The sequence below is a fragment of the Seriola aureovittata genome, chromosome 12 (assembly GCF_021018895.1).
Source record: "Seriola aureovittata isolate HTS-2021-v1 ecotype China chromosome 12, ASM2101889v1, whole genome shotgun sequence".
NCBI lineage: Eukaryota > Metazoa > Chordata > Actinopteri > Carangiformes > Carangidae > Seriola > Seriola aureovittata.
The window spans coordinates 6,842,368-6,869,793 of NC_079375.1; the positions used below are offsets into that span (position 1 = coordinate 6,842,368).

At 38.7% G+C, this 27,426-nt stretch overlaps 2 protein-coding genes across 6 annotated transcripts in view; both read left to right on the forward strand.

Annotated features, from left to right (window-relative positions):
• tep1 (telomerase-associated protein 1) overlaps nt 1-9,165 on the forward strand; it is a 30,996-nt gene extending 21,831 nt beyond the window's left edge. For both annotated transcript variants that reach the window (XM_056390616.1, XM_056390618.1), the window contains exons 42-56: nt 821-1,072; nt 1,229-1,380; nt 2,102-2,209; nt 2,317-2,421; nt 2,613-2,742; nt 2,852-2,937; nt 3,130-3,256; nt 3,483-3,613; nt 3,719-3,840; nt 4,712-4,855; nt 5,350-5,449; nt 5,862-5,985; nt 6,212-6,294; nt 7,677-7,781; nt 8,216-9,165. In XM_056390616.1, coding sequence (XP_056246591.1) covers nt 821-1,072; nt 1,229-1,380; nt 2,102-2,209; nt 2,317-2,421; nt 2,613-2,742; nt 2,852-2,937; nt 3,130-3,256; nt 3,483-3,613; nt 3,719-3,840; nt 4,712-4,855; nt 5,350-5,449; nt 5,862-5,985; nt 6,212-6,294; nt 7,677-7,781; nt 8,216-8,335 — 1,889 coding nt within the window. In that variant the 3' untranslated portion in view covers nt 8,336-9,165. The remainder of the gene's footprint in view (nt 1-820; nt 1,073-1,228; nt 1,381-2,101; nt 2,210-2,316; nt 2,422-2,612; nt 2,743-2,851; nt 2,938-3,129; nt 3,257-3,482; nt 3,614-3,718; nt 3,841-4,711; nt 4,856-5,349; nt 5,450-5,861; nt 5,986-6,211; nt 6,295-7,676; nt 7,782-8,215) is intronic.
• Nucleotides 9,166-10,119: 954 nt separating this feature from the next.
• On the forward strand, nt 10,120-27,424 carry LOC130179440 (uncharacterized). Of its 4 annotated transcripts, none has more exons than XM_056392416.1 (35): nt 10,120-10,407; nt 10,538-10,585; nt 12,004-12,075; nt 12,460-12,528; nt 12,680-12,748; nt 13,680-13,754; nt 13,854-13,925; nt 14,055-14,117; nt 14,753-14,824; nt 14,923-14,991; nt 15,141-15,212; nt 15,309-15,374; nt 15,478-15,537; nt 15,926-15,991; nt 16,111-16,161; nt 16,270-16,344; nt 16,571-16,618; nt 16,802-16,873; nt 16,982-17,035; nt 17,155-17,226; nt 18,202-18,255; nt 18,686-18,751; nt 19,086-19,163; nt 19,258-19,317; nt 19,491-19,571; nt 19,654-19,707; nt 20,475-20,558; nt 21,350-21,406; nt 21,580-21,672; nt 21,869-21,919; nt 23,232-23,285; nt 24,068-24,145; nt 24,256-24,292; nt 24,535-24,586; nt 25,137-27,424. In XM_056392416.1, the coding sequence occupies exons 1-35, from the start codon at nt 10,405-10,407 to the stop codon at nt 26,092-26,094; spliced, it is 3,105 nt and encodes a 1,034-aa protein (XP_056248391.1). In that variant the 5' UTR covers nt 10,120-10,404; the 3' UTR covers nt 26,095-27,424. The 4 variants fall into 4 exon arrangements, with proteins under 4 accessions (XP_056248391.1, XP_056248389.1, XP_056248390.1 ...); XM_056392414.1 differs by having other exon boundaries at nt 10,121-10,407; nt 20,472-20,558; XM_056392415.1 differs by having other exon boundaries at nt 10,121-10,407; nt 16,805-16,873; nt 20,472-20,558.
• Nucleotides 27,425-27,426: the final 2 nt, after the last annotated feature.

Here is a 27,426-nt window from a genome sequence, read left to right on the forward strand (position 1 = left end):
TACATCATATACAATACTCGTTAGTAGGCTTTGTGGTCACTTACAGACGGTCTGAGAAACGCTAAATTTGAAACATATTTTAACAAATTTACTCCGCTCTTTGAGAAAGGTTGGTTAACTCTAAGAGCCTGGAAAAATCACACTTATAAAATTTCATCCCTGGAAAAAACACAAACAAGTACAGATATGCAAATGAGGGCCAAACGAGAATGAGAAGGAATGACTTCGCATTATTAAATTTAACCATTTACAGGATCTTTTGTCTATATACAGCAGCTCCAGTCACATGAATATTCTTTTCTGCAACATAAAAAATGTACTGAAAAAACTAAAGAAAATAAGCCTTGATTTAAGACACTGTTTTCCAGTGTTTTCTGTTTTTCTTTTTAAAATGTGTTTACTCTTATATTGTGTCTGTATTTTCTGTCTCGCTTGTGTCTTTTATTGCCAAAAGAGGAAATTATAGTTCGGCAAAATCGGGTTTTCCAAGGTTTATATCAAAATAAACCAAGGATATAGGATTGATGTAAAGATGAATAGATAAATGCACAGGTATTATCAAGGTTATAAAGCAGATACAATCGTAACAAAGCTATAAAATATTATTATTACACTGAATAAGAGACATTAAACATGGATGTACTGTACCTGTCTGACTTTAATTCAAGTCACCTGCTCTATTTCTTTCCTAGCTCTCCTATCTTCCTCCACTCTGTATTAAGATTGCACAAAATGAAGATAATGTACCTTTAAAAAGATCCCAAAATAGATGTTGTAAACAAAGAAACTATGAACAATTTTTTATCGTGATCTTACATAGGTGAGATGACCTGGGCCTCCAGCGAATACGACATGTCCATCCTGTGCCTGCTGTGGGTCGTTTTGGACGCAGAGCAGACCGAACCTGAGCTGCTGGTGTCTGGAGGAAGCGACAAACGTCTGAGGGTCTGGAGGAGAGAAGAGGGAGAGGAGGGAATGAACGGGCGCCTGAAAGCATCTGGAATGTTTGCTATGCAACGAGGCGCCATCCTGGCACTGGCTCAAAACTCCACTTACTTGGCTTCTGCTTCAGGTAAATGTCGGTGAAGTAAAGAAAATGATCTGGTGTTTTAAAGAATGTCCTAAGAACTTCCAGTTTCCAGGTGATATAATGGTAGACGATGTTTTTCCTAAAACATCACTAGTAAATGTTTTATTATTTGCTCTTCTGTATTTCCCTTTGAATTAGACGACTTCACCATTGTTTTGTGGTTGTTGAGCGATCTGGCCGTTGACACTGATCTGGAGCCTCATGCGCTGCTGAGGGGCCACAGTGGAGGAGTCACCTGTCTGGCTTTCAGCCCTGATGGTGGACAGCTACTGTCCGGTGGAAAAGATCAGGTAGAATTATTTAGAAATTTGTGAATTTTTAATCTTATCCAAGTGTTTATGTGCAGGGATGTGATGCTGGCGGTATTTTACCTGCTACATTGGACAAATTATTTTACGTGTCATTTATCTAACCATCACTCTAGAACTTAAACATTGTCAGTGTACAAATATATAAAACTGAGAACCAGTGAGTGTTTATATTAATATTCTGAAATTAAGGTTCACTTTCCAGCTTTTTCCAGAGCTTTTGATTACATCTCATGGCCTTCTTCAGTGAATGAACCACATACAACCACCTTTTCATCATCATGTGGCTGAAGTTCTTCACACAAGTTTAACAAGTGCATTAGTGTCATTTTCTGAAGAAGGCTGTGGGATCTGGTTGAAAGAGTTAGAAAAGGCGAGGAAGTGAACCTTGAGTTTAGAATAGCTGAATGAATCCAAAATTTATATTCTCAACATTGCTTTATTCATGATATGAATGAATAAATAAATATAAATAAATAAACACATAGGCCAAATTGTTCAATTGGCAATACAATTTTCTGTACAGTCAATAATCACTTAATTGACTAATTATATTCCTTTAACTTGAAATATGAATATAAATATCTTTGACATTGTAAGTTTTAATGGTGCATGTCCAGTCGTGCTGGACATGCACCATTAAAACCACTGTGTCAGACTTGGTGCGCGCTGTGTTGTAATCACAAGAGAGTCTTTGTTTCAGGCCCTGATGGTGTGGGATGTGAACTCGTCTCCTGCTGCTCTCTCTAAGTCGCTCCCTCACTCTCACAGAGACTGGATCACCGGCTGTGTTTGGACTCCAGACTGCGTGGTGAGCCGTCATTATTTTACCTTCACGAGTGTCATGAAGAATTGTAACTAACCTGAGTCACAGGTAAAGATCACACATATAGATCAGCCTCCGTCTGTCTCTTCCAGATTAGCTCCTCAAACGATGGGAGGCTTTGTTTATGGGATCTGCAGGCAGGCCAGTGTGTCAGAGAAATCTCCTGGAGGAGTCCTCTTACCTCTGTCTGCTGTCTGGTGAGAGAGTTATACAGCTGTCCATCAGACAAAATAAATATATCTTGTTTTCTAGCAGCTAACGGATGTATGGGTAGAGTTCAATCGTTTGTGTACAGAGCAGTAATTTAACTGTGTTGTGACAAAGGAAGCATTTGGCTTCATAAAGGAACTTCTGTGTTGACTTGGTGCTTGTTATTTACTGTGTGTAGGGACAGTATGTGATGGCCGGCTGTGCAGAGGGAGCGCTGCACGTGTGGAACTGGGAAAACAACATAGAAATCTGCCACATCACTGCCCACAGGCAGCGGATACACCACTGCTCTCTCCTCACAAATACAAGTAAACTGCACTTTCTATTTCTCTCTCCCTCGTTCTTTCACATTGTACAATTTAATGAGTCACTAAGCTTTATTTTTATATTAATATTTATTCTTGCTTTGGTTTTAAGACAAGAATATTGAAGTCAACCCAGAGGAAATTACTGTATTTACTGCATCTGATGACAGCACAGTGCAGCTCTGGAAACCACTACAGGTCTGTCGCTCAAAATAAAATCCTTCCAATTTATTGAAATATTTCCGTCATTTTTGTCCTTTTCATTGAGGCCCATGCAAGATTAGTCCTCAGGCTTCTTGACCGTGATTTAAAAAAAAAAAAAAGAGTGAACACTGCCACTCATTTTCCAGTTTTTGTCTCCTCCCTCACATCCTGTATTTTGACGTGCAGATGGAGCACTTCAGCACCTTCAACGGTCACAGCGGTGCGATTCGTGGAGTTGTTCGCAAGCAAGGAGCCGCAGAATTCCTCACCGTTTCTGAAGACTGCTCAGTGCAATGCTGGACATGGACGACAAGTAATACTGTAGATTCGGCCTCTGTGTAATATCATTAAGAAAGAAAATAGTTCACGCTGGATAGTTGATCAGTTTAAGACCACTCTAGTCTTCTCTGTGTCCAGTCACAGTCAGTAAAGGAGCTCCTGGTCACCTGTATCATGAAAAATTATTCTGATATGATTTATTTTACAGCTGTTTTGAAGAGTCTGACGTTTGTTCATTTCATTCTGTCTTCTATGCTCAGAGAGTCCTCTCAGCCTCTCTGGCCCTGTCACAGCCGTGTGCTTCTCTCAGAAAGGCGACTGCTGTCTTGTTGGTTATACGTCCGGTTTGCTGGAGCTGTGGCAGCACAACACAGTGGTCGGCCACAAGCAGGTGAAGAATTGCACAAGAATAAGGATTTATACTGTGTTTGTTTTTGTGTTTGTGTAGTGACGCGGTGTGTCTGTTTGTGTGTGTGTGTATGTGTGTGTGTGTCAGGCTTCAGGCAGCACCATCACAGCGATCTGCCCCATGCCTCACGGCCAGTTTGCTGTCAGCTACATGGAATGTTTTGTTGACGTGTGGAAACTGATGTGGAATGAACAACACAGCACTGCAAGGTAAACGACAACAAAAAAACACGCACCAAAAGCCACCATACAGGACGAACTACGGACTCCATTCTTGTTATTTTATATTTTTTAACCTTTAAACAATCAGACGTTATGAACCAATTCTCATTTACAATAAAGATCTGGTGAAGTAAGACAAGAAAACAATAAACACACTTTTATTAATACCAGCATTCATTTACATGTGACAAATGTGATGAGGAATAGTGCAAACACAAACTTAAAGTTGTCAGTCTTGAAGTAAAACATTTTTTTTCATGAGGAAGTTTTGTTCTGGTTTGGTTTCATATCTTAAATTTGAAGATATTTAAAAACAGCAACAAGCTTTGCAATGAGAATTATACATTATTTGATTAATATGTCAAAATCAATACATTACTCTCAGAGCAACCCATGACCTAAATTTAACATGTAATCAGTCTTGATATGGATTAATACCTGTATGGATGAGAAGCATCCGTTAACATTAGCAGAATGCTGAATACAACCTCACTGTAACCGGCCACAGTCTGTTTTTCCCTCCTCTGGGAAAGGCAGCGAACTCTCTGGAGCTGCTTCAGAGACGGTGTAAGATCTACAGTGGTATAAAATCAGCATCCCGTCAAAAGTAATAAAAAAAATAAAAAAAAAAGAAAGAAAAAGTGAGAATACATTTGCATGACATACTTTGCTGTAACTTGTGTCTGTGTAGTGTTTGGGTTTTAAAAGTTTTTAAAAACAACAAATGGGTTTCAGAACATCAGCAGTGGAAGACAGCTGAGGATTTCTAGTGAGACTTGAAAAATGGAGACATGAAATGAGGTGTGATGAGTTCTGCACTCTAACCATCTTTATCCTGTGTTTGTGTGGTCGCTCCCAGCCTGGTGAAGGTAACCACGCACACAGTGTCTAAGCCAGTGGTCCAGCTCTGCTACTGCTCTACCCTGATCGGTGTGTCCGAGTCCGGGATCATATTCGACATCAGCTGCCCTGATGAAGACGACTGGAGGCGCAAAGTATCAAAGTAACGCTGCACACTGTACAACAGCATGTACCTGAATCTTTGTCCAGGTTTTTCTGCAGTGGACCAGGGTTTGAATGAATCTTTTTCCAAGTTGATGAAGGCTGATTATTAGGTTTTGAATTTTAGAGAAAACTCGCTTCTTCCTGAAATGCCTTATGTTTTTTATCATTTTGAGAGTTTTAGTTTTGACTTTTCCTTGTTGAATTGCAGCAGAGGAGTGTTAATGAAGGCAAAACCATTTATGGTGGAGGTGATCAGAAAGTTTTGGAAACTGTCTAGAATACTGATGATGAAGTTCTTGTTAGCCTTTTGAATTATTTTAAATCAAACGCAGCCCTAAATTGTCAATCGAGTTACCTCAAGTTAGCTGAAACTGATATTCATTGTTAATGTAAGGGCAGAGTTTAAATTTAATATTTTAAATTTAATTTACACAACTTCACAGTCCTGCTCAGTTGGGTTAAAAGCTCCTCTTGTATTTGTCTTTTTTGCAGCTGGGAGCAACAAGTCAGAATTTTGAGTCTGACCCGTAACGATGAGAAAAGCCTGTGGCTGTTCGGCGAAGCAAACGGAAACATTCACATTGGCTTCCTTGTGAGTTTTACCAAGCCTGCAAATCATATCCTCAGTATCAATGCTTTACATTAAAGATAACATTTCACTGTCGTCACTATTTTGATGGTGAAAAGGAAAAGAACAGTAACGATTAAGATTAAGAATTTAGGAAGACTAAAAAACGTCAGTATGTTTGCCCTAACTCTCAGGTCATGCTTGGAAATAAAATATTGTGTATTAGCTTGGACACAGAATGATTATAGAGCTAAGCAGACTTTTACCTTCCTAGATAAAAACAAAAATACCAGTTTACTTTCTTTTCCTTTTGTCCATCTTAGCGGGCACGTCGTCATCATTACAAATTAAGTCAAAACTCAAGTCCAGCGCACCACAAACTTTGTTTTTGGTAAAAATAAATGCTGTTTGATGATGGTGTCCTCTCTTTCTTCAGTTTACCATAGGCTCCAAAAGTTGTCTATATTCAGCTTTCAGTTCGGTGGAACTGGAGTGGGAGGAGGCGGAGGAGGAGAAGGATAAGAACAGAAGCCCCATAACAGCTGTAACTGTGGACAGAGGTACAAACTAGGAACGTTTGGTATTTTTGCTTTAAAAATGGCTTAAATGATGAATTGATCGTTGAATCGTTGAAACACAAACATCAATACTGTTTTCAGTGCGGCTGTTGCAATTACACTTCAAGCAAAACCATAGCTACTAGAACTACTGCTGCCTCTGTACATGCCAGCTTTTTATTTTATTGTTTTAATATGTGATCATCTAATGTGTTGAATGTTCTTTCAGATTTCATGGTGTGTGGAGACATGAAGGGAAACATGTGGTTCAACCAGCCTGCAGAGGTTTCATCATGGAGCAGCAGAAAACCTGTAAGAGACTCTTGACTCTGACACACGATTGCTGCATATTTTCATATCGCAGTGGTGGAAAGTAACTAAGTACATCTACCCAACTACTGTAATGGATTACAATTAATATTGGCAATATTGAACTGTTCTTTTTCTGGGAAGGAATGAGTCTACAACAAGCATCTTAAATAACTGAAAGTCCAATGTTACCATGACTTTCATGTCTATGATGAGTGTTTGTAAACATCTGATGATAACTGAATTCTTCTCCAGCACATGACTGAGAAAAATACTGTACTTTTAACTCCAATACTTTTATCTCACAGCTATGTTTACTAATTACGTCACAGATTAATATTTTACATCATATCGTCACCTTCCTAAAATAATGGCCTAAGTCATGTTTTGACAAAAATGTTTTTTTTGCCTAAATCACCCCCTCATGATGCTGGCCACCTCTGGTAAAATCGCCTGAATCCTCAGTTGAGGGGAACATGCAATTCTACCCCCGGTTGTATAATGGCCTATGTCAAAAGTGTGACTCTTTTGTTGAGTTTTTTGTGTTTCCTGAAAAACCTGAAAAAATGACTTAGGCCATTATTTTAAGAGGGTGTCGATATGGAAAACAGATGAGTTTATAAAATATGCAGTGTTACAGAATCAATTACCCAACAATGTATAAAAAAGTTAAAACCAGCTCCACCTCAACCAACTACACCACCAACAGTAACATGCTGCCTACACACTGATGCATCAGTGATAATAATCCAATGATATAATGCAGTATATAAAAGGCAGACACGCACAGGGGCCATTTCTGCAGAACCACTACTTTGACTTTGATATTCATATTTTTTGTACATTTTGCTAATATTTAATATTTCTGTACTTTTACTTAAGGATCTCGATTCAAATCTTGCTCCACCACTGTTACATTGTAACACTGTGAATGAAATCAAAAAAAAAAAGAAAAGTTACTGTCTGTTAACTTTCCAACATACAGTTTTTAATGAGGTACAGAAATTTTCATTGTTAATTTAACTAATAAAAGGTCATAGAATAGTGAAAAGGGCACATCACATCTTCCCAGGTGACGTCTTTAAAAAGCAAACCATGCTTTGTCTGAACTGCAATTTAAAAACCCCAAAACATTAAAATTTCAGTGATGAAAAGAAGCAAATCCTCACATAAGAGAAGGTGGAACCACCAAAGTTTGGTATTTTTGCGCAATAAATCATTAATGGATTATCTATAAGAATCAATTGTCTTCATTTTCTCTTGATTGAATAATCATTTTAGTGCTACTTTTAAATCACAATTTCAGATTTGAAATTTCCCTTAAAAAACACCCGACCTGCAAGTAATCAGCTGCTGTACTTTGTCATTTTTATTTTTACCCTCAGGCTCACAGTGACAGGATCAGTGTGCTGAAACTCACCAACAGCACCATCGTCTCAGCCTCCTACGACAGGACAGTGAAGCTGTGGGACAGAATCACCAAGAAACAGGTACGTTATAGTCTTAAACGATAAGTCTGGTGATGTTCTGCGGTTTTTGTTTTGTCACTGAAACCCATGAAAAGACCAAAACCAACAAAGAATGGATCCTGCTCAGTATTATTGAATGTGTATCCAAACGACCTATTTGGTCTGGATTTCAGACCAGAATATGATGAATGTGCTGGGCCTGGGAACCAGAGACACAGTAGGGAACTCAAAAAGTACTGAGAGTTGGGATTTGTATAGTATAGTGCAATAAAGATAGACTTTTAGATTTATTGGCTCAGACTTGAACTTTTAGATATTATTTTAAAGTTGGACTTTCTTCTTATGCAGCGTTTTGACAAATGTATCCATTCCCCTGAAATAATGTTTATTTTTTCAAATATTTGAACCAATATTTGAATAACTTTTCTACACTCTCTTTCTCTTCCCTCCTGCAGGTGGGTATCTTTGTGTGTGGAGGTCCTGTCCTGGTTTTGGAGGTGAATCCAGAAAAACCCACTGAACTAGTTTGTGGTGATGGACAGGGAAAGATCTACTTTCTCTCCTGGAGGGAATAATCCTCTCGATCTTACACACAAAATTCAGGATTTAGGAAAAACTCTATCATTACAATAACCAAAGATTATAGAAATGTTGTGCTTCTTTTTTGTTTCAATGAAAGTAAATGTGCAATAAAATGTATAACTAAAACAAGTTGAAATATTAACATCTCATACACAGGGTTGACTGTTTTACAGTTGTAATTATGTTATGTCTACATGTGCCTCTAATTAAAATGATTAGAAACTTGCAAATATAACAAGCAAGTATAAAAACAAGCTATAAAAATGTTATGTTATAGTTTCATGCAAGCTTAATTTATGAATGGGTTTTTTATTTGAAAATTATAATGGAATGAAAATAGGAAGGTGTGATGAGAAACATTTGAATTGGAATGAGTTCATTAACCCTAATGGATATTTTCTTTGACAATATGACAATAAATCATGTGCAGTTGACACTTTGTTGTTTGGTTTAATAGAGAAACATGAGTTTACCTATAAAAATATTCTATAAAATACTTTATTCATGTTTAACTAATTTGTCAGTGATAGATCTAGAGCTACTAGCATTTCTTTTGATAAACGAAGGGGTAGCGACTGTCATGTTATTGTCAGATTTTGGCGAGACCCTCTGAAATGGTGAGAGATGAATGTCAGACATGTAAACAGCTTATCATCTGCGTGTATGCAAGCTCATTTTATCATCTGTTTTACAACTCTGTTATCTGTTGATAATGAGCCACAGTAAAACATGTTAAGTAAATAAAACTAGACATTGAATTGATATGATTTCACCATTAAATAAATTTAAAGATGGAACCATAAAAATCACTATTTAATCTTAATTATGCTTCAACGTGTTTTTTCATAGACCGTCTTATCTTAAGGGACAAATTACAAATTATGAGTTTACATTTAGCAACCCAGTAGTATATAAAGTTATTACAATCCCCAAACATCCCCACCTTTACCGGCTACAGCATTAAAGTTTCAGATTATATTGCAATGCATTCTTCACTGGTTTACCAAATAAGACCATTAGCCAGCTACAGCTTATTCCGAATGCTGCTGTTAGGTTCTGACTAAAGCTAAGAGAATATTACTCCAGTTCTCAGGTCTTTGCATTGGCTTCCAGTCAGATACAGAATTGAATTCAAAGTTTTACTTATTATCTAAAAGTCACTAAATGGTCTGGGCCCTAATGTATTTCTGAGAAATTCAATGTATATAAGCCTAAAAGGTTAGATATCACCTACTGCATTATCTGTGTTGTTATACTTTTTTTTTTACAATGTTATCTTATGATGCTTTTTACTTTTACTTACTTACCTTTTTCTTTAACTTTTTTATGATTCTTCTATTTCTGTTATGCACATTGAATGACTTCTGTGTATGATAATGCGCTATACAAATAAATTTCCCTTGCTTTGCCTTGCCTAAAGACACACACACATTAAGGTCTAAATAAATTTAATCAGTAATATACATCATTCTATATATTTAAAATAGAATTGATAAATGAATAAATATGTACAAAATGTGTATTTGTGCTTTTGCCATATGTGATACAAAAAAAACATACACGCAGACTTAATTTGCATCATATGTTTTGATTCAGTCAAAAGGGCATAAACACCTCAATAAAAAATAAATAAATAAAAGTATTTCGTCTTTCATTGGCCGAAATGTTTTAGCGCGGGCAGTCGAAAAAGTACGAGCAGCACTTGAAAGCAGCATCAGGCTGATCAACAGTCCTCAGGTGAGACAGACACACCCTCTCCTGGAGGACAAAACACAGCAAAACACAGGTAGAAGAACAAAAACTGGATCCGCCGGTCTCTGTGCGCTTTATGAAAACCCACACGGAAGTCACAAGGATCAGTGGGAAGTCTCTGATCTCCAGCTTTTTTTTCACTGAGCAGGGAGGCTCTTTACCTCCACATCACAGCGAGTGGAAACAACCGACAGTATCGACACGGGAACCATGTCTAGGACCTAAACTCTGCCGAGGACTGAAACACTAATATTAATCCACTGCCGTCGGTTAACCAGCGGAGTAAACAAGGACAGACGAAGAGTCGCCAATGGTGAGTTGAAGGTTGAACTTAAACGTTTGCCTGTCGCTTCTTCTCGACACAAACTGCATGATAATGATTGAAAATGCGGGTTAATGTTTTCATAAATAACCGTTAATGACAGGACGTTATTGTTTGACAGGATCGGTACCACGACCTGGACTTGGAGTGTGATGGAGGAGGCGTTGCAGTGAGTAGATTTTCAATGTTTTTAATGTCACTTTAGCAACTTTAGCTGCTACTTAAGCTGCTTTCAGGTTTACAGAGTTAGGTTTTTATTCTCAAAGTCAGTTATTTACGTGTTTTGTGCAGGTTACCGACCTGACATCAGTCTGTGTGACTGAAAATGTCCGTATACAAAACAAATGCACGGTGCGGTTCACTAATATGGACACTGACTCATTTTCTTGACAATAAACAATGACTGTGAAGATAAAGCGCTGACTGTCATCTTTAGTTTGAGTGTCATGGCCGGATCAACTTCCTAGAGGGTCATGGGGCAAAAATCTGTGTTCGGGCACCTACTGACCCCCACTAGACATTATTTCTTTAAGTACCCATAAACAAACCTGTGCTCTAGAGCTGAAATAATTAGTTGATTAACTGGCATAATTTTTTGATAAATGATAACTTGTCATTTTTAAAGGAAAGTGTTAAAGGTTAATTGACTCTAGCTGCTCAAATGTGAATATTTGCTAGATTGAGTTCAGTTCTGTTTTTGGCAGCTGGTCAGACAAAACAAGGAAATTGTTAACATTGTAGACATGTTAACTTGGGCTTCAGGGAATAATGACAGGCATTTCGGACTGTTTTATGATATGTTTTATTTTACATACTAAATCAATGTGTAATCAATGGATTATGAAAGAAAATAATTGTCAGATTTATTGATGATGAAGATAATTGTTGGTTGTAGCCTGATAATACTGTGTAGAAATAATATTATTCTAATTAATATATATATATATATATATATATATAAAATATTCTAATAGAGTTAATTACTTGAAAAATTAAAGCAAATAATAAAACACAAAATTGCAACAAATTAGCATGATATAAAGTATGTCAATGATGGTATTGTAACTCGATTTTGACACAGGGTGCCTCTGCAACACTAAGGTACAAGATGGAGGGTGGAGGACCCAACAGAGTTTATATTGTACTTCAGTAGTGCACATGACAATCATCAGGTTTTCAAGCCCAGGCATGAAACCAGCTTCAAGTCCAGACTTGAAGCTTCAAGTCCAGACTTGAAGCTGGACATGAAGCTGGACTCTGAGATGTGAATAAAAAAACACATCCTATATCCATAAAATCTTCAGTGAACTGTCACTCAGCTCAGTCCCCATATAAAGCTGGTGATCAGTGGGACAGATTTATGCTGCTGACTCACAGGTCATGACAGTGTATATTTACACCTCCGTTACCCACTCATACTGAAAGTGGCTTCAATGTCAGTACTGACACCTGCTTGACAGACAACAACAGTGGAGATGGTTCTTGTTTTTATGATTTCATCCGTAACATTTTTGAGGTACATTTTTAGTTCAAATACATTTTTAATATATTTTTTTCTCTTCTTTTACTTCTTCTCCCCTCATTCAGCAAAAAGCAGCGTTATTCGGTGGGATGTTAAAGAGATCCTCTAAGTCTGCAGAACCATCTGCTCAAGCACAGGTGTTGTTGTAGTTTTAACGTTTACTTTATTTAATTTAAAGCTAGAGATGAGCTACTACGCTGTAGAGCTGAGCAATATGACAGTTTATACAGTGGTTTGATAGAAACTTGTCAGCTCTTTAGTATCATTAGTTGTACTGTACGTAGTCATTGTCCTCAGTGTTGTAAGTCACTAACTAGTACTTAATGGCAATACTGCATTTACAGGATTTTTTTGTGTGTTTTTTTTTTTTTTTTGTGTTCACAAGATTAAGACTAGATTAGAATAAAACAACAGTAACTATTATTTTGTTTAGGCATAATAGTCACAATATAATGTAATCTTAGGTTTACAATATTTGATTCTACATAAACTCACACAAATACTTTATGCTGACATTACAGGACAATTTATCGGCCAATGGTGAACTTTCAAAGAGCAACGACAGTCTGGCATCCAACAACGACTCCAAGGTGTGTAAACTCTTTGTGTTGTGCTTTGTTTCAGTTTTCTGTTCAAACCTTTTTTCAGTTTTCTGATCACCACTGACTACTGTAACCTGAGGAAATATTGTGTCACATTATTTTTCAGTGACAGTGACTGACATATGAATTCATGTTTCAGGACAAAGGAGGCGTGTTTAAAGGAATGTTTAAGAAGGCGACCAGATCCGCCAAAGACGATCAACCACAGGTTTGTAGTGGCCTTCTTCAACTTACTGTGCTGTACAGCTTGTTTTTTATATTTAAAAAAAATGTGACTGGTTACTAGAACTGCAATGATTTGTTGATTAATCAATTAGTTAACAGAAACTTTGCTTAACAATCAATTGTAAAACCATTTTTCAAACAAAAATGTCAAACATCTGCTGGTTCCTAAGTCTTAAATGTGAGGATTTGCTGCTTTTCTTTGTTTTAAACAATTTTAAATTGAATATTTTGGGTTAAACACTTAATTTATTAATTGAAAATGTAAACCATTAGGAAATCATCAATGAAAACATTGTCCTACATGAATACCACATGTGCAGCCAGAGGTTACTGTAGGTCACAGAAAAGGAAAGGTGTGTCAGGCTGCCTTTACTTTTAACAAACAAGGCATCAAAATCCAGTAGAAGATTTTCATTCGTTTATTTCAGGGGTCCCCAAACCTTTTCCTGTGAGGGCCACATAACTTTTCCCTTCTCTGATGGGGGGCCGGGTTCAGTTTATAACAGAAAAAGTGTGACGATCGCAGGGGTGCCTAAACGTAAAAATGTATTGTTTTCTAGAAAGCCACACATAACCAAATAACCATTTCCGGGTTCTTCACAGAAAAAAAGGTCAGGAAATAAATAATAACACTATTAATTAAATAAATAATAATAGTTCAGGGGGCCGGGCCGAATGTGGGGGCGGGCCGTATCCGGCCCGCGGGCCTTAGTTTGGGGACCACTGGTTTATTTACATGTTTTATTTATTTATATTAGTTTTGTAATTCTCTAAACCTCTAGTAATTACTGTAAGACTCTGACCTGAGTCCTTGCAATGTGTGATTAAAAATACATCAATAAATATGATACATACAGTATATATTTAAATATGAGTGTTTCCAAAGTTGGTACTCAACTTTTTTGTGTTCACAGGCCACCCTCTCATTACAAAATCCTGAACTCTCTGCCAGTAGCGACAGCTTAACAGACAATAAGAAGTCGTCGAAGGTGAGTTCAGTTTCTGCTCTGTGATACTTTTGCTTCTCCCACACAGGTCAGTCACGTTAGTCTTTGAAACTAAACCTTTCTCTGCCATTTTGTCTCCAGGACAAATCAGGTGTGTTCAGTGGGATACTGAAACGATCTCCCAAACCAGGACATGTCCGGAGTCCTTCACAGGTGAAACACAATCTTCTATTACATGGTCTATTACATGTACGACACACACCGGGGGAAATACAATTATCAGCTTCATTTCTGCCGCGTAACATGTGGTGTAATAAACTGACAGATCGTCTTACGTTTCAGGATCTTTTGGACGATAAGCTCTCGGTCAGTACCGACAGTCTGTCTGAGAACGCCAACACTAAGGTGAGTCTTATCAGCCAAATTATTATTTTTAAAATGTTCATTTAGGAAATATTTTTTTAAGTTATAAGCAATCTTTAAACATCTTTATCAACAAAGCCAGCGTAGATCAATCAGGGATCATAGCCTGAACAAAAGTTGTGATACGATACATAAGATATAACGGATAAGACCAAGATACAACAAAACACTGAAAAAATATAATTAAAACCGAATAATTTTAATAATATAAAATTAAACAGTACATTTAATAAACAAATAAATTTATGTGATATTTGGTCATGTGATTTCCATGTTTTCAGACAGAAGTTGGCATTAGAGGGTAGAAACATTTATTTGTACAAAAACACTGAGATATTTCGCCAGTGACATGCTGGGGATTTCTGATGTGCAGAGCTCGACTCATTGAACAGAGGATTTGGGGCGTGTGTTGTTTTTGTTTTTGTGTGTTCGGAAAGAGCGAGGGAAACCTGCATTCATCAGCAATTTGAAAGAAAGTACTGGCCGATGTGTGAATCCCTGTCTGTCCATCTGAAAGCTGCATCAGTTCAAAAATAAAAAAAATAGACACTATTTGATCTCAAGCAACATATAATAGTGTGAGTAATTACTACGTGACTTTTTTTTCCTTTCTTCAGGAGTCAGGCGGGATGTTCAGTGGGATGTTTAAAAAATCCCCAAAGCCCTTTGGAGCAAGAACACAATCTCAGGTGAGAGTTGTACATTTAGCTCATTCACTTTAACCTGCTTCACATCAGTAGGAGACAATAAGATTAATTGGTTGGAGATGCTTGTTTCTCTCCTTCAGGATGATTTGGCTGCACCAAGTGAGCTCTCGGGCAGCACCGACAATCTTTCTGTAAATGGAAACACTAAGGTGAGCTTTTCTGAACCTTCACTGTATAATGTTACACTACAGGCTGTAATCTGTAACATCTGAGCCGAACTTTAGAGCGATTTTGGAACGTTTATACTAATGCTGCACTGAATATAATGTGCATATAATGTGACTTTTTCCGTCTTCAGGAGTCAGGTGGGATGTTCAGTGGAATATTTAAAAAATCTCCGAAGCCCTTCGGCGTGAGGACACAATCTCAGGTGAGAGTTGTGCATCTCACTTGTCTCACATTTAGTTGTACTACATTACTGGGACATGATAAAGTAGTTGGTTGACATTTGTTTTGTCACTTTCAGGACGACTTGTCTGCACCCAGCGAGCTCTCAGGCAGCAATGACAATCTTTCTGAGAACAATACGAAGGTGAGGTTTGTTAAAAACCGCTTCCTCCATCCTCCACTGAAACAGTAACTTCAACCATCGACATTAATAATGTAACTGTTAATGTTGCCTGTTGTTTTCCCAGGAGAAAGGAGGACTCCTGAGTGGCGTGTTCAGGAAAAAAGGTGCCAAATCTCAGTCTCAGGTAAGTGACCTGCGACTTCACTTGGATTCAAGGATGAACTGATTAGGTTTTAGTGGTCAAAGGTCAAGGTCACTGTGACTTCACAAAACACATTTTTGGCCAATAACTGTAGATTTCATTCGCTAATTAAAACACAATTTAACATAAATGTCTAATAGGATAAAATGATGAAGTGGTGAGATTTTATATCCAAATTGTCCATTTCACTGTGACATCATAATGTTCTGTAAAAACATTTCTGGCCATTATTCAATGCTGTTGCTGTTGGATCCCCTTCACTTTATTAGCCTAGTCTTTTATAGTCTATTGGTAGCCATGCGCACAGACCTGGTGGTTATTTTATTTTGTTTTTACATCATGAGTGTTTTAATGTCTCACTCTTTTTTAGGATGATTTGTCTATGGATGGTGAACTCTCTGCCAGCAGTGACAGTCTCACAGAGAAGTCTTCAAAGGTGAGTGATGAGGCATGCTTGTGTTTAGTTAGTTCAAGACATTTTCACTTGGACCTGCACTGCATTAAACAGCTGACGATGTCACGTTGTAACTGGAACTGCTTTGTGTAATCCGTCAGGGTGGAGTCGCAGCAAAAATCCTCAAGAATCCTTTCACTTCCTCCTCTCAGGTCATTTTCTCTCTCGGTCAATGCTGCATCATATCAAGTACTCTACCAGCCTGATGGTCATGTTTTCTGACTGGTCAAATGCTGTTGTTGTGTCTTGTATTATATCAGGAAAAGGACAAGACTGAACACTCAGGAGACTCAAATGAGAATACCTCTTCCACAGAGAAGCCCAAAGCCAAGCAGGTTGGTTGTTACATAACTGAATTAAGACTGTACCGAGACATGGTGGTGTGAAAACCGGCTTTCTAAAATTAGTAACAGGCTCATAGAAATGATGATGGAATATTCTTTATCTGAATGTTTAGGAATAAGAACTGCCGTGATGTGAAGATGAGAATCAGGGCTAGAAACCTGCTTTGCTTTTTGTTTTTTTTAAGTGGGCAGAAACAGTGTCTTTGTTTTATTTCAGAACGGTCTGAGTGCGATGATGAAGAGCACGTTCTCCACTGACAGACAGGTAAGAGTTTACATTTGCTTCATGTCATCAGTTCATCTCTCCCATCACACTCCCCTGAAACTAAAGTGTCTCTTGCAGAAAGAAGTTTAAATGTGAAGTAATCCACTGATGATGTAAAGCTGGATATAGTTCTACTGGAGCGACTGTTGTTTATCCACTAATTACAATAATTGGCTCCATCAGCAGGAGAAGAATGCAGACACTGATGGTGAGGAGACATCGGACAATGGAGAGGGTCAGCCTGGTCACAAACAGGTGAGTGAAGTTTTTAAATGTTAATTTCTTGTCTTTTTGTTTGGTTTCAGCAGTTTTCATTCATGTATGTGGTCTTCATTTTATGTTTATTTCTTTTCTCGTGTTCAGAATAAACTTGCTGGGGCAATGACGAAGCTGAATCCGTTTCGATCTGCGAACAAAGTGAGGATGGTTTGGATTGTAATCCTTTGATAGTGCTCAAGAAATATTATGTATGATATGTTAAAAGAACTGCTCAGCTTCATTTATGTGTTTTTCATAAAATAATGATTTCTGTGCAGAGTGAGAAGCAGACAGGCTCTAATGACGAAGAACCACCTGCAAGCAGTGACAAGTCATCCGGAAACAAACAGGTGCTTTGTTCCTCTTTCGCTGTTATTTTATCAATTTTATAAACATTTTAACTTTTAACAGATTATTTTTATTTATTATTATCAGAGGACGCTTCATTGTCAATTAGAAAAGCCTCTGTTTTATTTAGCTGTTTTTAATCAGGGAGAGGTTTGCTGCTTTTCTGTTCATGCTACTACACACCACAGGTGGCATCAGGGGTTTAGTGTCTTGCTTTACCACCACTGGTGTGTGTGTTCGTGTGCTTGTGCGTGTGCGTGTGCGTGCGTGCATGTTTGAACGGGTGAATGAAAGGCATTGTGAAGCACTTTGTCCTGCCTACATACAAAAGAGGGAAAAGGTCACAAGTCAGATGCTAAAGTTTTTAACAAACATTTTACCCACAGGCTCTACCTTCAGTCCAGCATAACTTGTCTTGCCTGGTCTTGTTGAGCTCTGCATACCTCAAGTCTTTCAACTACATTTTTCAGAGAACAGCTTCAAATCTCTTCAGCTTCTCTTGTTTTGCACCAAACAGGATCTTTTGGCGGGGCAGTGTTAGGCTTTTTTTACCAAATTCACAGTAAAGAGAGGTCAAGAAAATAAAGGGAGAGGGGGGTGGGGGTGGGGGTGGGGGTGGGGGGGAAGCTATAAAACATGGCAGTCTGACTGGTTTCTGATAGTGTATGAATAAAACTGAAGCCAACTGATTAAAAAGTTCAGCCTTGACTTTTCTCTGCAGACATATTTGTTGAACAGCCTCTTAGCAACCAAGTCTCCTTGTCTGCTCAGGAGGTTAATAGTCTTTTGTTGACATACTTTTGTTTGCAATGTTCATTACAGCTCATTAGTTCTCATAACATTACTGTTGGCCTCTGATCATCTGTCTGTGCCCTCTGGTTTCAACAGAATAGACAAATTAAAGCTTCACTGCAGATGCAAAACAAAAATGTTGAGGCATCCACTGAAACCTTTGAATTATATTTTCTTCCTCTCAGAACGCCATGATTGGAGCCATGTCCAAACTGAATCCATTCCGCTCTGCAAATAAAGTAATTGTGCCGTTAAATGTGTTTGGTGATGGTGGAGGTGGTAGTGAGGTTACCGTGACTATGATAGTGGTGATGGGACAGTGATAAAGGTAATGGTGGTGGTGATGTTTGTAGGGATTCTTTTGTGAATTTCAATGAGTAGCACTGATGTGCTGAACTCATAATGGACCATAACAGTAGTTTTCCATGTTGACTCCAGACTTTACATAGACTTTTAATCACAGCTAACCATTGTGCGAATAGATTTTTATGTTTATTTTTTCTATCCTCTGAGAAAACCATTGGTTTCCATTCATTTCAGTACAATATGAAGAAATGGGCGGCAAAGTGATTTGCTGTTGTGGTGCTAAAGTACTTTAAAAACCACAGATATGAAAGGTGATTGTGGTTGATACAGTTTAATATCTAATATTTGATTTCCTCTGTTCAGAAAGACACTGAAGACACAGAGACGCTCAAGGAGAACGAGAAACAAGTGGAAGGGAAGCCGAAACCGGTCAGTCTATTTATTGCATCACTCATGAGTCATCAGTGACCACACACACACAGACACACACACACACACACACACACACACACACACACACACACACGCACGGCTGATCAACTTCTCTCTAAAATACCCCAGCTCCTCACACTCCTCGTCTTCCGTACCTCCACCACATCCTCCTCATCCCCTTACCTCCCTTTAAATCCTGCCTGCTCGCTGTTAGTCCTCCTGTTGTCCTCCTGCTCCAGTGTGTGTGTGTGTGTGTGTGTGTGTGTGTGTGTGTGTGTGTGTGTGTGTGTGTGTGTGTGTGTGTGTGTGTGTGTGTGTGTGTCCTTGTCAGGTCAAAAGCAACATGATCCAGCAAGAAAGGAAGGAAAGGAGTGAAACACCACTGGTCCCACCCAGACCAACTGAAGAGGTTCGCATGCAGACGGACACAACTGCCTCTCAGTGACATGTGGTCTGTGTGAGGCTACTCTGACTTCTCTGTCTGTCTCTGTTTTGTGTTGCAGGAGATGAAGAGGACGTCCACATATGACAAAGTGAAACCAAGAGGGACGGAGGATAATCAGGTACAGTTTGCACCTTTCAGATCTACAAAATGATGTGTGGGTTGTGTGTATATTTCTGTTGTTCAGAGTCTTATTACAGTTAAAGATATCTGGATCTATAAGATATCGATAAGGTGTCACTTTTTTGGGGGGTTTCTGTTTTCGGAACAAATGTCTTTATTTGTCCTCGACAGGATAAAAAGGACGTGATCTCCAGACAGAAAAAAGAAAAGCCTGCAGAGACTCCTGTAGTTCCTGCCAGACCATTAGAAGAGGTACACTAAGACTTGTCAAGCTGATGTGTATCAGTGTGTATCGATGCTGGACTGCTAGGAAACTGTTCTGGTTTGATTACAGGAGATGAACAGAGCACCGACTCGTGGTCTGCAAAAGCAGAAGAACAACCATCAGGTATTGACGTGTACACACAGTACAAGAGTTAGACTGTGATATAGGGTTTGCTCATACACTGGGCTGTTTGATAATGTAGAATATCAGTTATTGGCAATGCTGGAGGTCATTCCCTGACCATGGATTCATTTTATCTAAAAGAGATGCTAATGCTAAAATACATTTAAAGGTGCCATATAACATTTATGTTGTCAACAAGGAAACGATTGTGTGTCTTTGATGTCTAACAAAAGGACTGAGTGCATTTCCTTCTACATGAAACATTTTCTAATCTGATTTTTGAAATATTGTGAAGTCACTATTGTAAACATCCTTATTTTCCAGCGAGCACTCTTCCTCTTTAACTTCTTTTTCTGGTGCATTTTTACATTTTGGCCACAACCAACAGTCAATTTGTGGAATAGCGTGAAACCAACAGCATGATGTCAAATTACCATGCCTGTGTTTATGTGCGTCCTCATGTGGATGAAACAAAGTAGGGAGGCACTCATAAAAGAACTGCTCACAGTGCTACATGTAGTCAAAACTTAACAGGGAACCTTTAAGTTTATTTAAAGGCAAAATGGGTTATTTGATCCAGTATTTTTGGATGAAATATTAGCTGTTAATCACTTACGTACAATATTATCACTGCAGTAAGTGCACTTAAAAGCCGTTATCAGGCAAAACTTCCAGTGCATTTTTGAAGAACGCAATTTCAAATCAATCATTAAAATCGGATTCAGTCAAATCAGTTATTGAATAAGTGATTTACTCTGCTGCAGAAGAAGTCCGATGACGAGGGACTCAAACAAGATGAAGCTGCTGAATCCAAAGAGGGAGACGAGGTGAACCCTCCTGAGAGCAAAACAGTGAGTTTCTTCATCACAGGATTCCCCAGTAACCCTCAGAGTCATCCTCAACCTCAGAGCGTTTCCTTTCACACTGTAACACAGTCACATGAAGGCTGTTTGCATACTGATTTGTGATATTAAGCAACACAATGATTGTTATATAAAGTCTGATAGATGTACTTGCATAGAATGAATTTTTCTTTGTCAGTGTCTGAGTCATCTATGTCTGGTTTGAACTTAAATCTGCTGCAGGTGAAAAACAAACACAGAGTGTATCTGTAGAGCCAGGAACTAGGAAAAATGAGTTCCTGGCTCTACAGATACACTTATCTGTTCTTTCATGCCAGCGTCATGCAAATGTCTTTGGCACCCACGGGCTAATGTCAGTGTGAGGTTTAAGAAAAGCTCATGTTTAATATTAGTCACATGAGATTTTTTTTTCTCTTTTCGTTAGCTTAAAGGTTGTCGAGTTCATCTTATTACACTTTCTGACAGTATCATATATTCTGGATTATTCTGCAGCTCTTCATTAAAGATGTATTAGGTTTACACCGAGGGAAATATTAAAACCCAAGAAGGGAAGAGCCCATTAAATTTTGGGGCAGATTGGTATTATTTACTATAAATTTTATTTATTATTTATTTTTTTTTTCTGGTGTGTGTTGTTTGACATTGGCGGAAGTCTGCTCTCTCTGAGTGCCCTTCTTGTTCAGATATAGGTCACCAGCGGCTGTAATGAAATGTAGTTCTTCCAGTTATTGCTTTTCATTTCACCTAAAACATCTGTCACTGTGCCATTTTCTTTACAGACCAAGGTGAAAAAACACAAGCACCATAACCCCTTCATGCCACGTGCTGCAGCCAAGGTACACAACATTTGTGGTTGACATTTATTTAGTTTGCGCCTTCATCAATGGAGCTTATGTTTAAATCATCACCTTCTCATTTTTTTTGAGTTCATATGCAACTTTGTGTTACTATTTACTTAATTGTTACGCTGACACTTTATTATAGCTTACCTGTTTATGGTTTGTTTTAGGCAGCATCTGATGATGAACAGCTGAAAGACGAAGATGAATCTTCATCCAAAGAGGAAAACAAAGATGAGGAGGACAAGGATAAAAGAGAGGAGGTAATTTAACTTAATTCCTTCAGCTTAATTTTTGGCTTGTTGATTAACAGTTTTTAGTTTGATTATGATATTAACAGTCATCAGGAACATTTTACTGAAATTACGGCTGAAGGAACATTTGAGAGTTTGACCTGTATCCTCCCTGGAGTAACTGTAACTGTAATCCTGTTTTTTTTCTTTTTCTTTTTCTTTTTAGACCAAAGTCAAGAAACCTAAGCGGCACAATCCCTTCATGCCACGGGTCAAGGTAGCATTCACACATGTGACACGTACAAAACGTGCTTCCTCTCATGTCTGCTACACCTGTTTGTATTAACGCTGCCAAAATGTCCTCTAACACACCAAACAGTCGCAGTCATGTTCAAGGGTAGTGCTGCACTTTGGGCTCACTGAGCAGGTGATGTAATTGGAGTCACATCTCTGGAACACTATATCCTGGTAAAAAATGAACAGGTGGATCTGTATCAGTGTGAAACCTTTTCAGCAGACAGTGTGTTTCTGCATGTTACTGAACTGGACAAACTGGAATTCGGAGTTCACTGATACAGACCTATGTCATACTGCATTTTACTGCCATGAGGTCATAAACAACTGATCCGCCCATTTCAGGCATTCAGTTATTTTGTCTAGTTACAAGTTACTCTTGCCTAGTAACATTCACATATCTCTTTCAAACAGCACAAGTCTGAATTGATGGTAGTCAGAGTAACAGTGGAGAGAAATGTGTGTTATGTTCCCCTCTCTAAGATCAGTTATTCATTTATTATCTCAATAATCAACTGTTATGCAATGCATGAGATCAATATCAAAAACAAAAAAGTGACAAAAAAGAGTGAAAGGAGAAAGGAAAAATGCTATTAAACCTAAAGATAAGTAGCAGGAACATGAAATAAATTTGTAAAGTGTCGCTCCACCACAGCTCCAGAACAGCTTCAGTGCTGCTTATCATAAATTCATGGATGAACAACTTACTTCCAAAAATATTTTGACGGTGATGGTGGTGGAGAGCGCTGTCTGTCCCATACTGTAGGTGTTCGGTCTGAACATCATTTTCATACTGATCCAATCAGCAATTAGCCTTTGTGATCTGTATGGAAGCCTCTGTATCCATTTTGTTTCTCCACTGTTGTTATCTCTCTTGCTGCTAACTTATAATAATAATATGTAGTAATATGTAATAATAATATGAAGTCTTGCCATGTTATTTTGACAAAGTTAGTTACAGTAGCACAGCAGAAATCCCAAACATATATATTACCTTTACGAGCAAAGCATTGAGCTAGTTACCTCGCTGCTCATTTGAACAACCTGGAAGATGAAAAAAAAAGAAGTTACTGTGCCATTGATATTTTGTCCAGTTTTCCTTTTTTGGCTTTGCATCAAATTCTTAATGGATTTGTAACTGTCTGGATTGGAACCAGTATCAGCACAAATACAAATTGATATTGAAAGTGCTGTAACTGTGTGTGTGTGTGTGTGTGTGTGTGTGTGTGTGTGTGTGTGTGTGTGTGTGTGTGTGTGTGTGTGTGTGAGAATGTGTGTGTTTTCATTTCTTTCAGGGCAAAGTTATACAGAGGCATACACAGGACGAAGCTGAGGGCAACAACGCAGAGGTAGAGAAAATAAAACGCTCATCAGTTGTTTTTTCTCTGACACAGACACTGTGTTTGATGTTGCTTGTCTTTCTTACTTCCCTTATTCCAGTCAACTCTCACATGCATACACACACGGAGCTTCAAACTAAAAGCAACTTCTAACCTTTTCCCACCCAGTCTGTGTCAGTATATCTGTCCACTGGAATGACATGTTGCAGTCTCACTCATAATGGTTCAGGATAACAAAAGGTGTGTTTCAGCCACCCGGCGCCTTCCCTCATCCTCCCTGAAAACAACCCCTTTCTTGCAGTTATTTACAGTTTGTCTCCAGGGCGTCCACTCAGCTCCCAACAGAGACTATTATAGCCAACGTGTTTTGTTGCTCCACTGTTGACATGAAACCCACCCCCACACCTTAACACGGTGTTTGTGCAGTGCAGGTCCTCAGCATGAAAGCTGAGACGAGATTAGATGGCAATGTGTCCAGACTCGTTCCTCTGCTTCCTTTTTCAATGTGACCATGGAAGATTTTGGCTCTTTGTACTTCTGCAAAAAAAAAACAGTCAGTATATTCAGAATCCTTTTTAACAACACTTCCTCCTCTTACTCTTAAGCACATACAGTATAAAAAGTGAAACTGAGCATATGTGATTCTTCAGTAAGATACGTTTCTCTGCCTTCAGTGTCACTGCCATACACTTCCTCCACACTGCAGAACCAGAGATTTTGTCTGAACACAGGAATAAAAAATACTGGTATTCATATATGATTTTTAAGCTGTATTATTTCTATTGTTTCAGAATGAAGGTGGAAACAGGTCCTTGTTTGACCAGCTTGAGGACTTCCGTATTGATCCAGTGCAGCCTGAAGATGATCAGGTTGGTCTCTGAAACAAAATGTGTCACCAAGTTTAGATTCAAGTACAGTCTGATGTGTCATTATTAACCATAAACATGAAAACCCACACAAATCCAACGGACTCTTTCAGGATGTGGATCTTATGGAGTGGTGGAACACAGTGGAGCGTGAGTTACACATAAAATGTTTTTCATTCTGTTTAGCTTCCTTTGGGTTTTGTTCTCAGTGCCAAATTTTTAGTTTCTTCTATAATCACTTGCTCCACATTTCAAAGTGTGGGCCACTAAATTCACATTAAGAGAAATCTTAATATTGGACAGTAGTGTGTGTGGAGTAGTGACCAAATACTTTTGGCCAAGTATTGTATTTAACATGATGAGAATGCTAACAATTACATTTACTTCCTCAGCTTGGGAAGACACGCCTCAAGATGATGAAATGACAGATAAAGAAGAGGCCAAGTAAGTGAAGTTTCAAATAGGTCTTCATAGATCTCACTTGCATCTCTTCTTTGGTCTCTTAAGTGCCAGCACCTTTTTTTTCTCTTACTTCTAGTGGTATTGAGCCATGCTGATATTTTCAGTTTTATCTACCAAAGTTTTGAGGTATCTGCATCTAAAATGTCTTCCCCAATAGAAGGGAGGAGAAAATAATTTCATTTGTGCGGCTCAGAAAACTGAAAAATTGCATTTACAGAAACAAGAATCAGAAATAATTTGCACAATCCACACAACATTTTTTTCCTAGGGACACTTTCTTCACTAGAGAGTAGCTCTCTCATGGCATTGTGTCAAGAAAGACGCATTGCTGGTTTTCAAATGAAATTGTTCAGTGTTTCGCACAACAGAGAACAACGTATAAACCTCCATTGCTTTGCAGAGGAAGCTGGATATATCAAAACTTGGGTAAATAAAAGCACTATTATCTGGCATGGCTAGATACACTCGTGGTAGTGTCATTTTTATACAGTGACCTAACTCTGTGTGATTACTTCTAACTTTCTCTTTTCAGGGCATTTGCTTTGACGGCTGAAAAGGTGCAGAAGGGAATCCGCGTCTTCAACAAACTGTTCTCAGAGCGCGCTGAGAGCCTCTGGCAGCACGTCATCGACCTCAACGGCATTGCCGACGCCCTGGACAAGTTCAACAAGAACACGAAGATCGCTCAAATCACCGGTGGTTCCACCAGCGCCATTGGGGGTGTTGCCACCATCGCTGGCCTCGCTCTGGCCCCGGTCACCCTGGGTACCTCTTTGATTGTGACGGCGGTGGGATTGGGCGTAGCCGCGGCAGGCGGTCTGACATCAGCCGGCGCTGGAATCTCCAACCAGGTCAACAACTCAATGGACCGCAAGAAGGTGGAGAAGATCGTGGAGGACTACCAGGAGAAGATAGTGGATTTGAACAAGTGCCTGAAATTCATCAAGCAGGGTATCGAAAACCTGCGCAAATTTGACCTGCTCAAGATGAAAAAACATGCTTATAATCGTGACTTCCCAGCGCTCACTAGTAGTTTCTATGAGGATGGTGCCATGGCGGGAAAAGCGATCCTCATCAACGCCAATGAGATCATGCGTGTGGTTCAGATCGCCAATGTGGCCGGCAGCACAGCGGCCAGAGCGGTCCAGATTGCCAGTATGGCCACAGGTGTGCTCACCGGACTCTTCGTAGGTATGGACATCTACTTTGTGGCTAAAGACTCCAAGGAACTGAAGAAAGGGGCCAAGTCAGAGTTCGCTGCCAAAATCAGGGAGGTGGCAACGCAACTGCACGACGGTCTGGTTGAGCTCAACAGCATACGAGAGGAGCTGCAGTCCACCACATCAGAGGGCAACAAAGACAAAGATACAGCTGATTTGGACAATGACAAGAAAGAGAAAGAAGATCAATATGAGAGTTCAGATGAAGATGAAATCGACCGCATTAAAAAAGCCATCAAAAAGGACATTGAGAACAGAGAATATGTTTGACTGTAAAAAAAACAGTCCCCGGTGCAAAAAGTTTTTGACTCAAACTACAATCAGATGTATTCTGAATGTCCATAGAGGAGACGTCACTACATACAGCTTTCTAAAGCCTCTGGCTTTCTCTTTTAGGGAACTGACTGCTTGAAATCTGATCAGCATTAACACTACAGGGAGGAACTGGAGTTTTGTGGTAGATAAAGTATCATATCTGTTGCTCAGGCGGGTGTGCCAATGTGTGAAATTGCCATGTTTTTTTTTTGTTGTTTTTTTTGTTTTTTTAGAAAGTGGGATTGAAGGATTTAAATAAATCATGAATTAGTATAGTACTGTTTTAGATTAATTAAAGAAATATGTGCAAAGTGTTTTCTAGACTTAACCATTTAGATTTTAAAGTGTTGCTTAGTTTTGTCAATGTTTATTGGTTCATATTGAAACACTGGGGCTTTTACTGACCAGTTGTAGAGATTGTGTATACTCCTAGAGACAAGTGCCTTTATTATTTATAATGCCTTAGAAATACACTGATGCAGCGTAGCAGGGTCTGATTCCTTGAGTTGTTATTTGGGTGTCAGGGCTGCAGTGAGACCATTTCCCGACATCATATGGGTTGCATCAACTGTTCATTAGTCAATCACTGATTTCGAGTGCTAAGTCCTTCCTTAGTTCTTGCTAGCTACAAGCGAGTGCAAAGCTAGTGATTCGCTAAATTGGGTTGTACCATTAAAACTTAGAGAGTGAGGGTGCCCCGGTGGCTCACATGGTAGAGCGCGTACCATGAAGGCTTAGTCCTAACTGCGGGGGGGCCGGGTTCAAATCTGACACGCAGCCGTTTGCTGCATGTCATTCGTGGTACATTGTGTTTACGTTATTATTAAACAGCATTTTGATCAAGTGTGAAGTCAGATATATCCTATATATATCGATATAGATCCTATATTCTACATTACTTCTGAAACTTTTCAGTCTAAACACGGTCATATTAGGAACTTTGTTCTGTTAGCTAGGCAACAGTAACACCTGCAGCCACTTGGTGTGAGGGTTTAGTTGCAACTAATCCATACATGGGGGCAGTGTGTTTTAATTTAGTCATGTTCATGACACCTTTAAAGAAACCAGCCAGTACTGACTCAACCTGTCCTGAAAAACAACCATGTCCTTTTTATTAGAGCAAGCTCCAACGATGAATGATTAATGAACTTCATATTTATTTTTCTGTCTTATTCTGGGTTGAACTGGTTATTCGGTGACACCTTTTTATGTGCAATAATACAGTAGAACTTCATGTGTAAGAAATGTAAAATGTAAAAATTGTCATTAAAAAGTCTGAGAAACACT

Bases quoted from the DNA above. Each gene is read 5' to 3' on its own strand.
- LOC130179440 (XM_056392414.1), top strand. The intron at 15,538-15,925 runs GTAAGTGACCTG...ACTCTTTTTTAG, and splicing joins GTGCCAAATCTCAGTCTCAG to GATGATTTGTCTATGGATGG. The intron at 16,345-16,570 runs GTTGGTTGTTAC...GTTTTATTTCAG, and splicing joins AGAAGCCCAAAGCCAAGCAG to AACGGTCTGAGTGCGATGAT.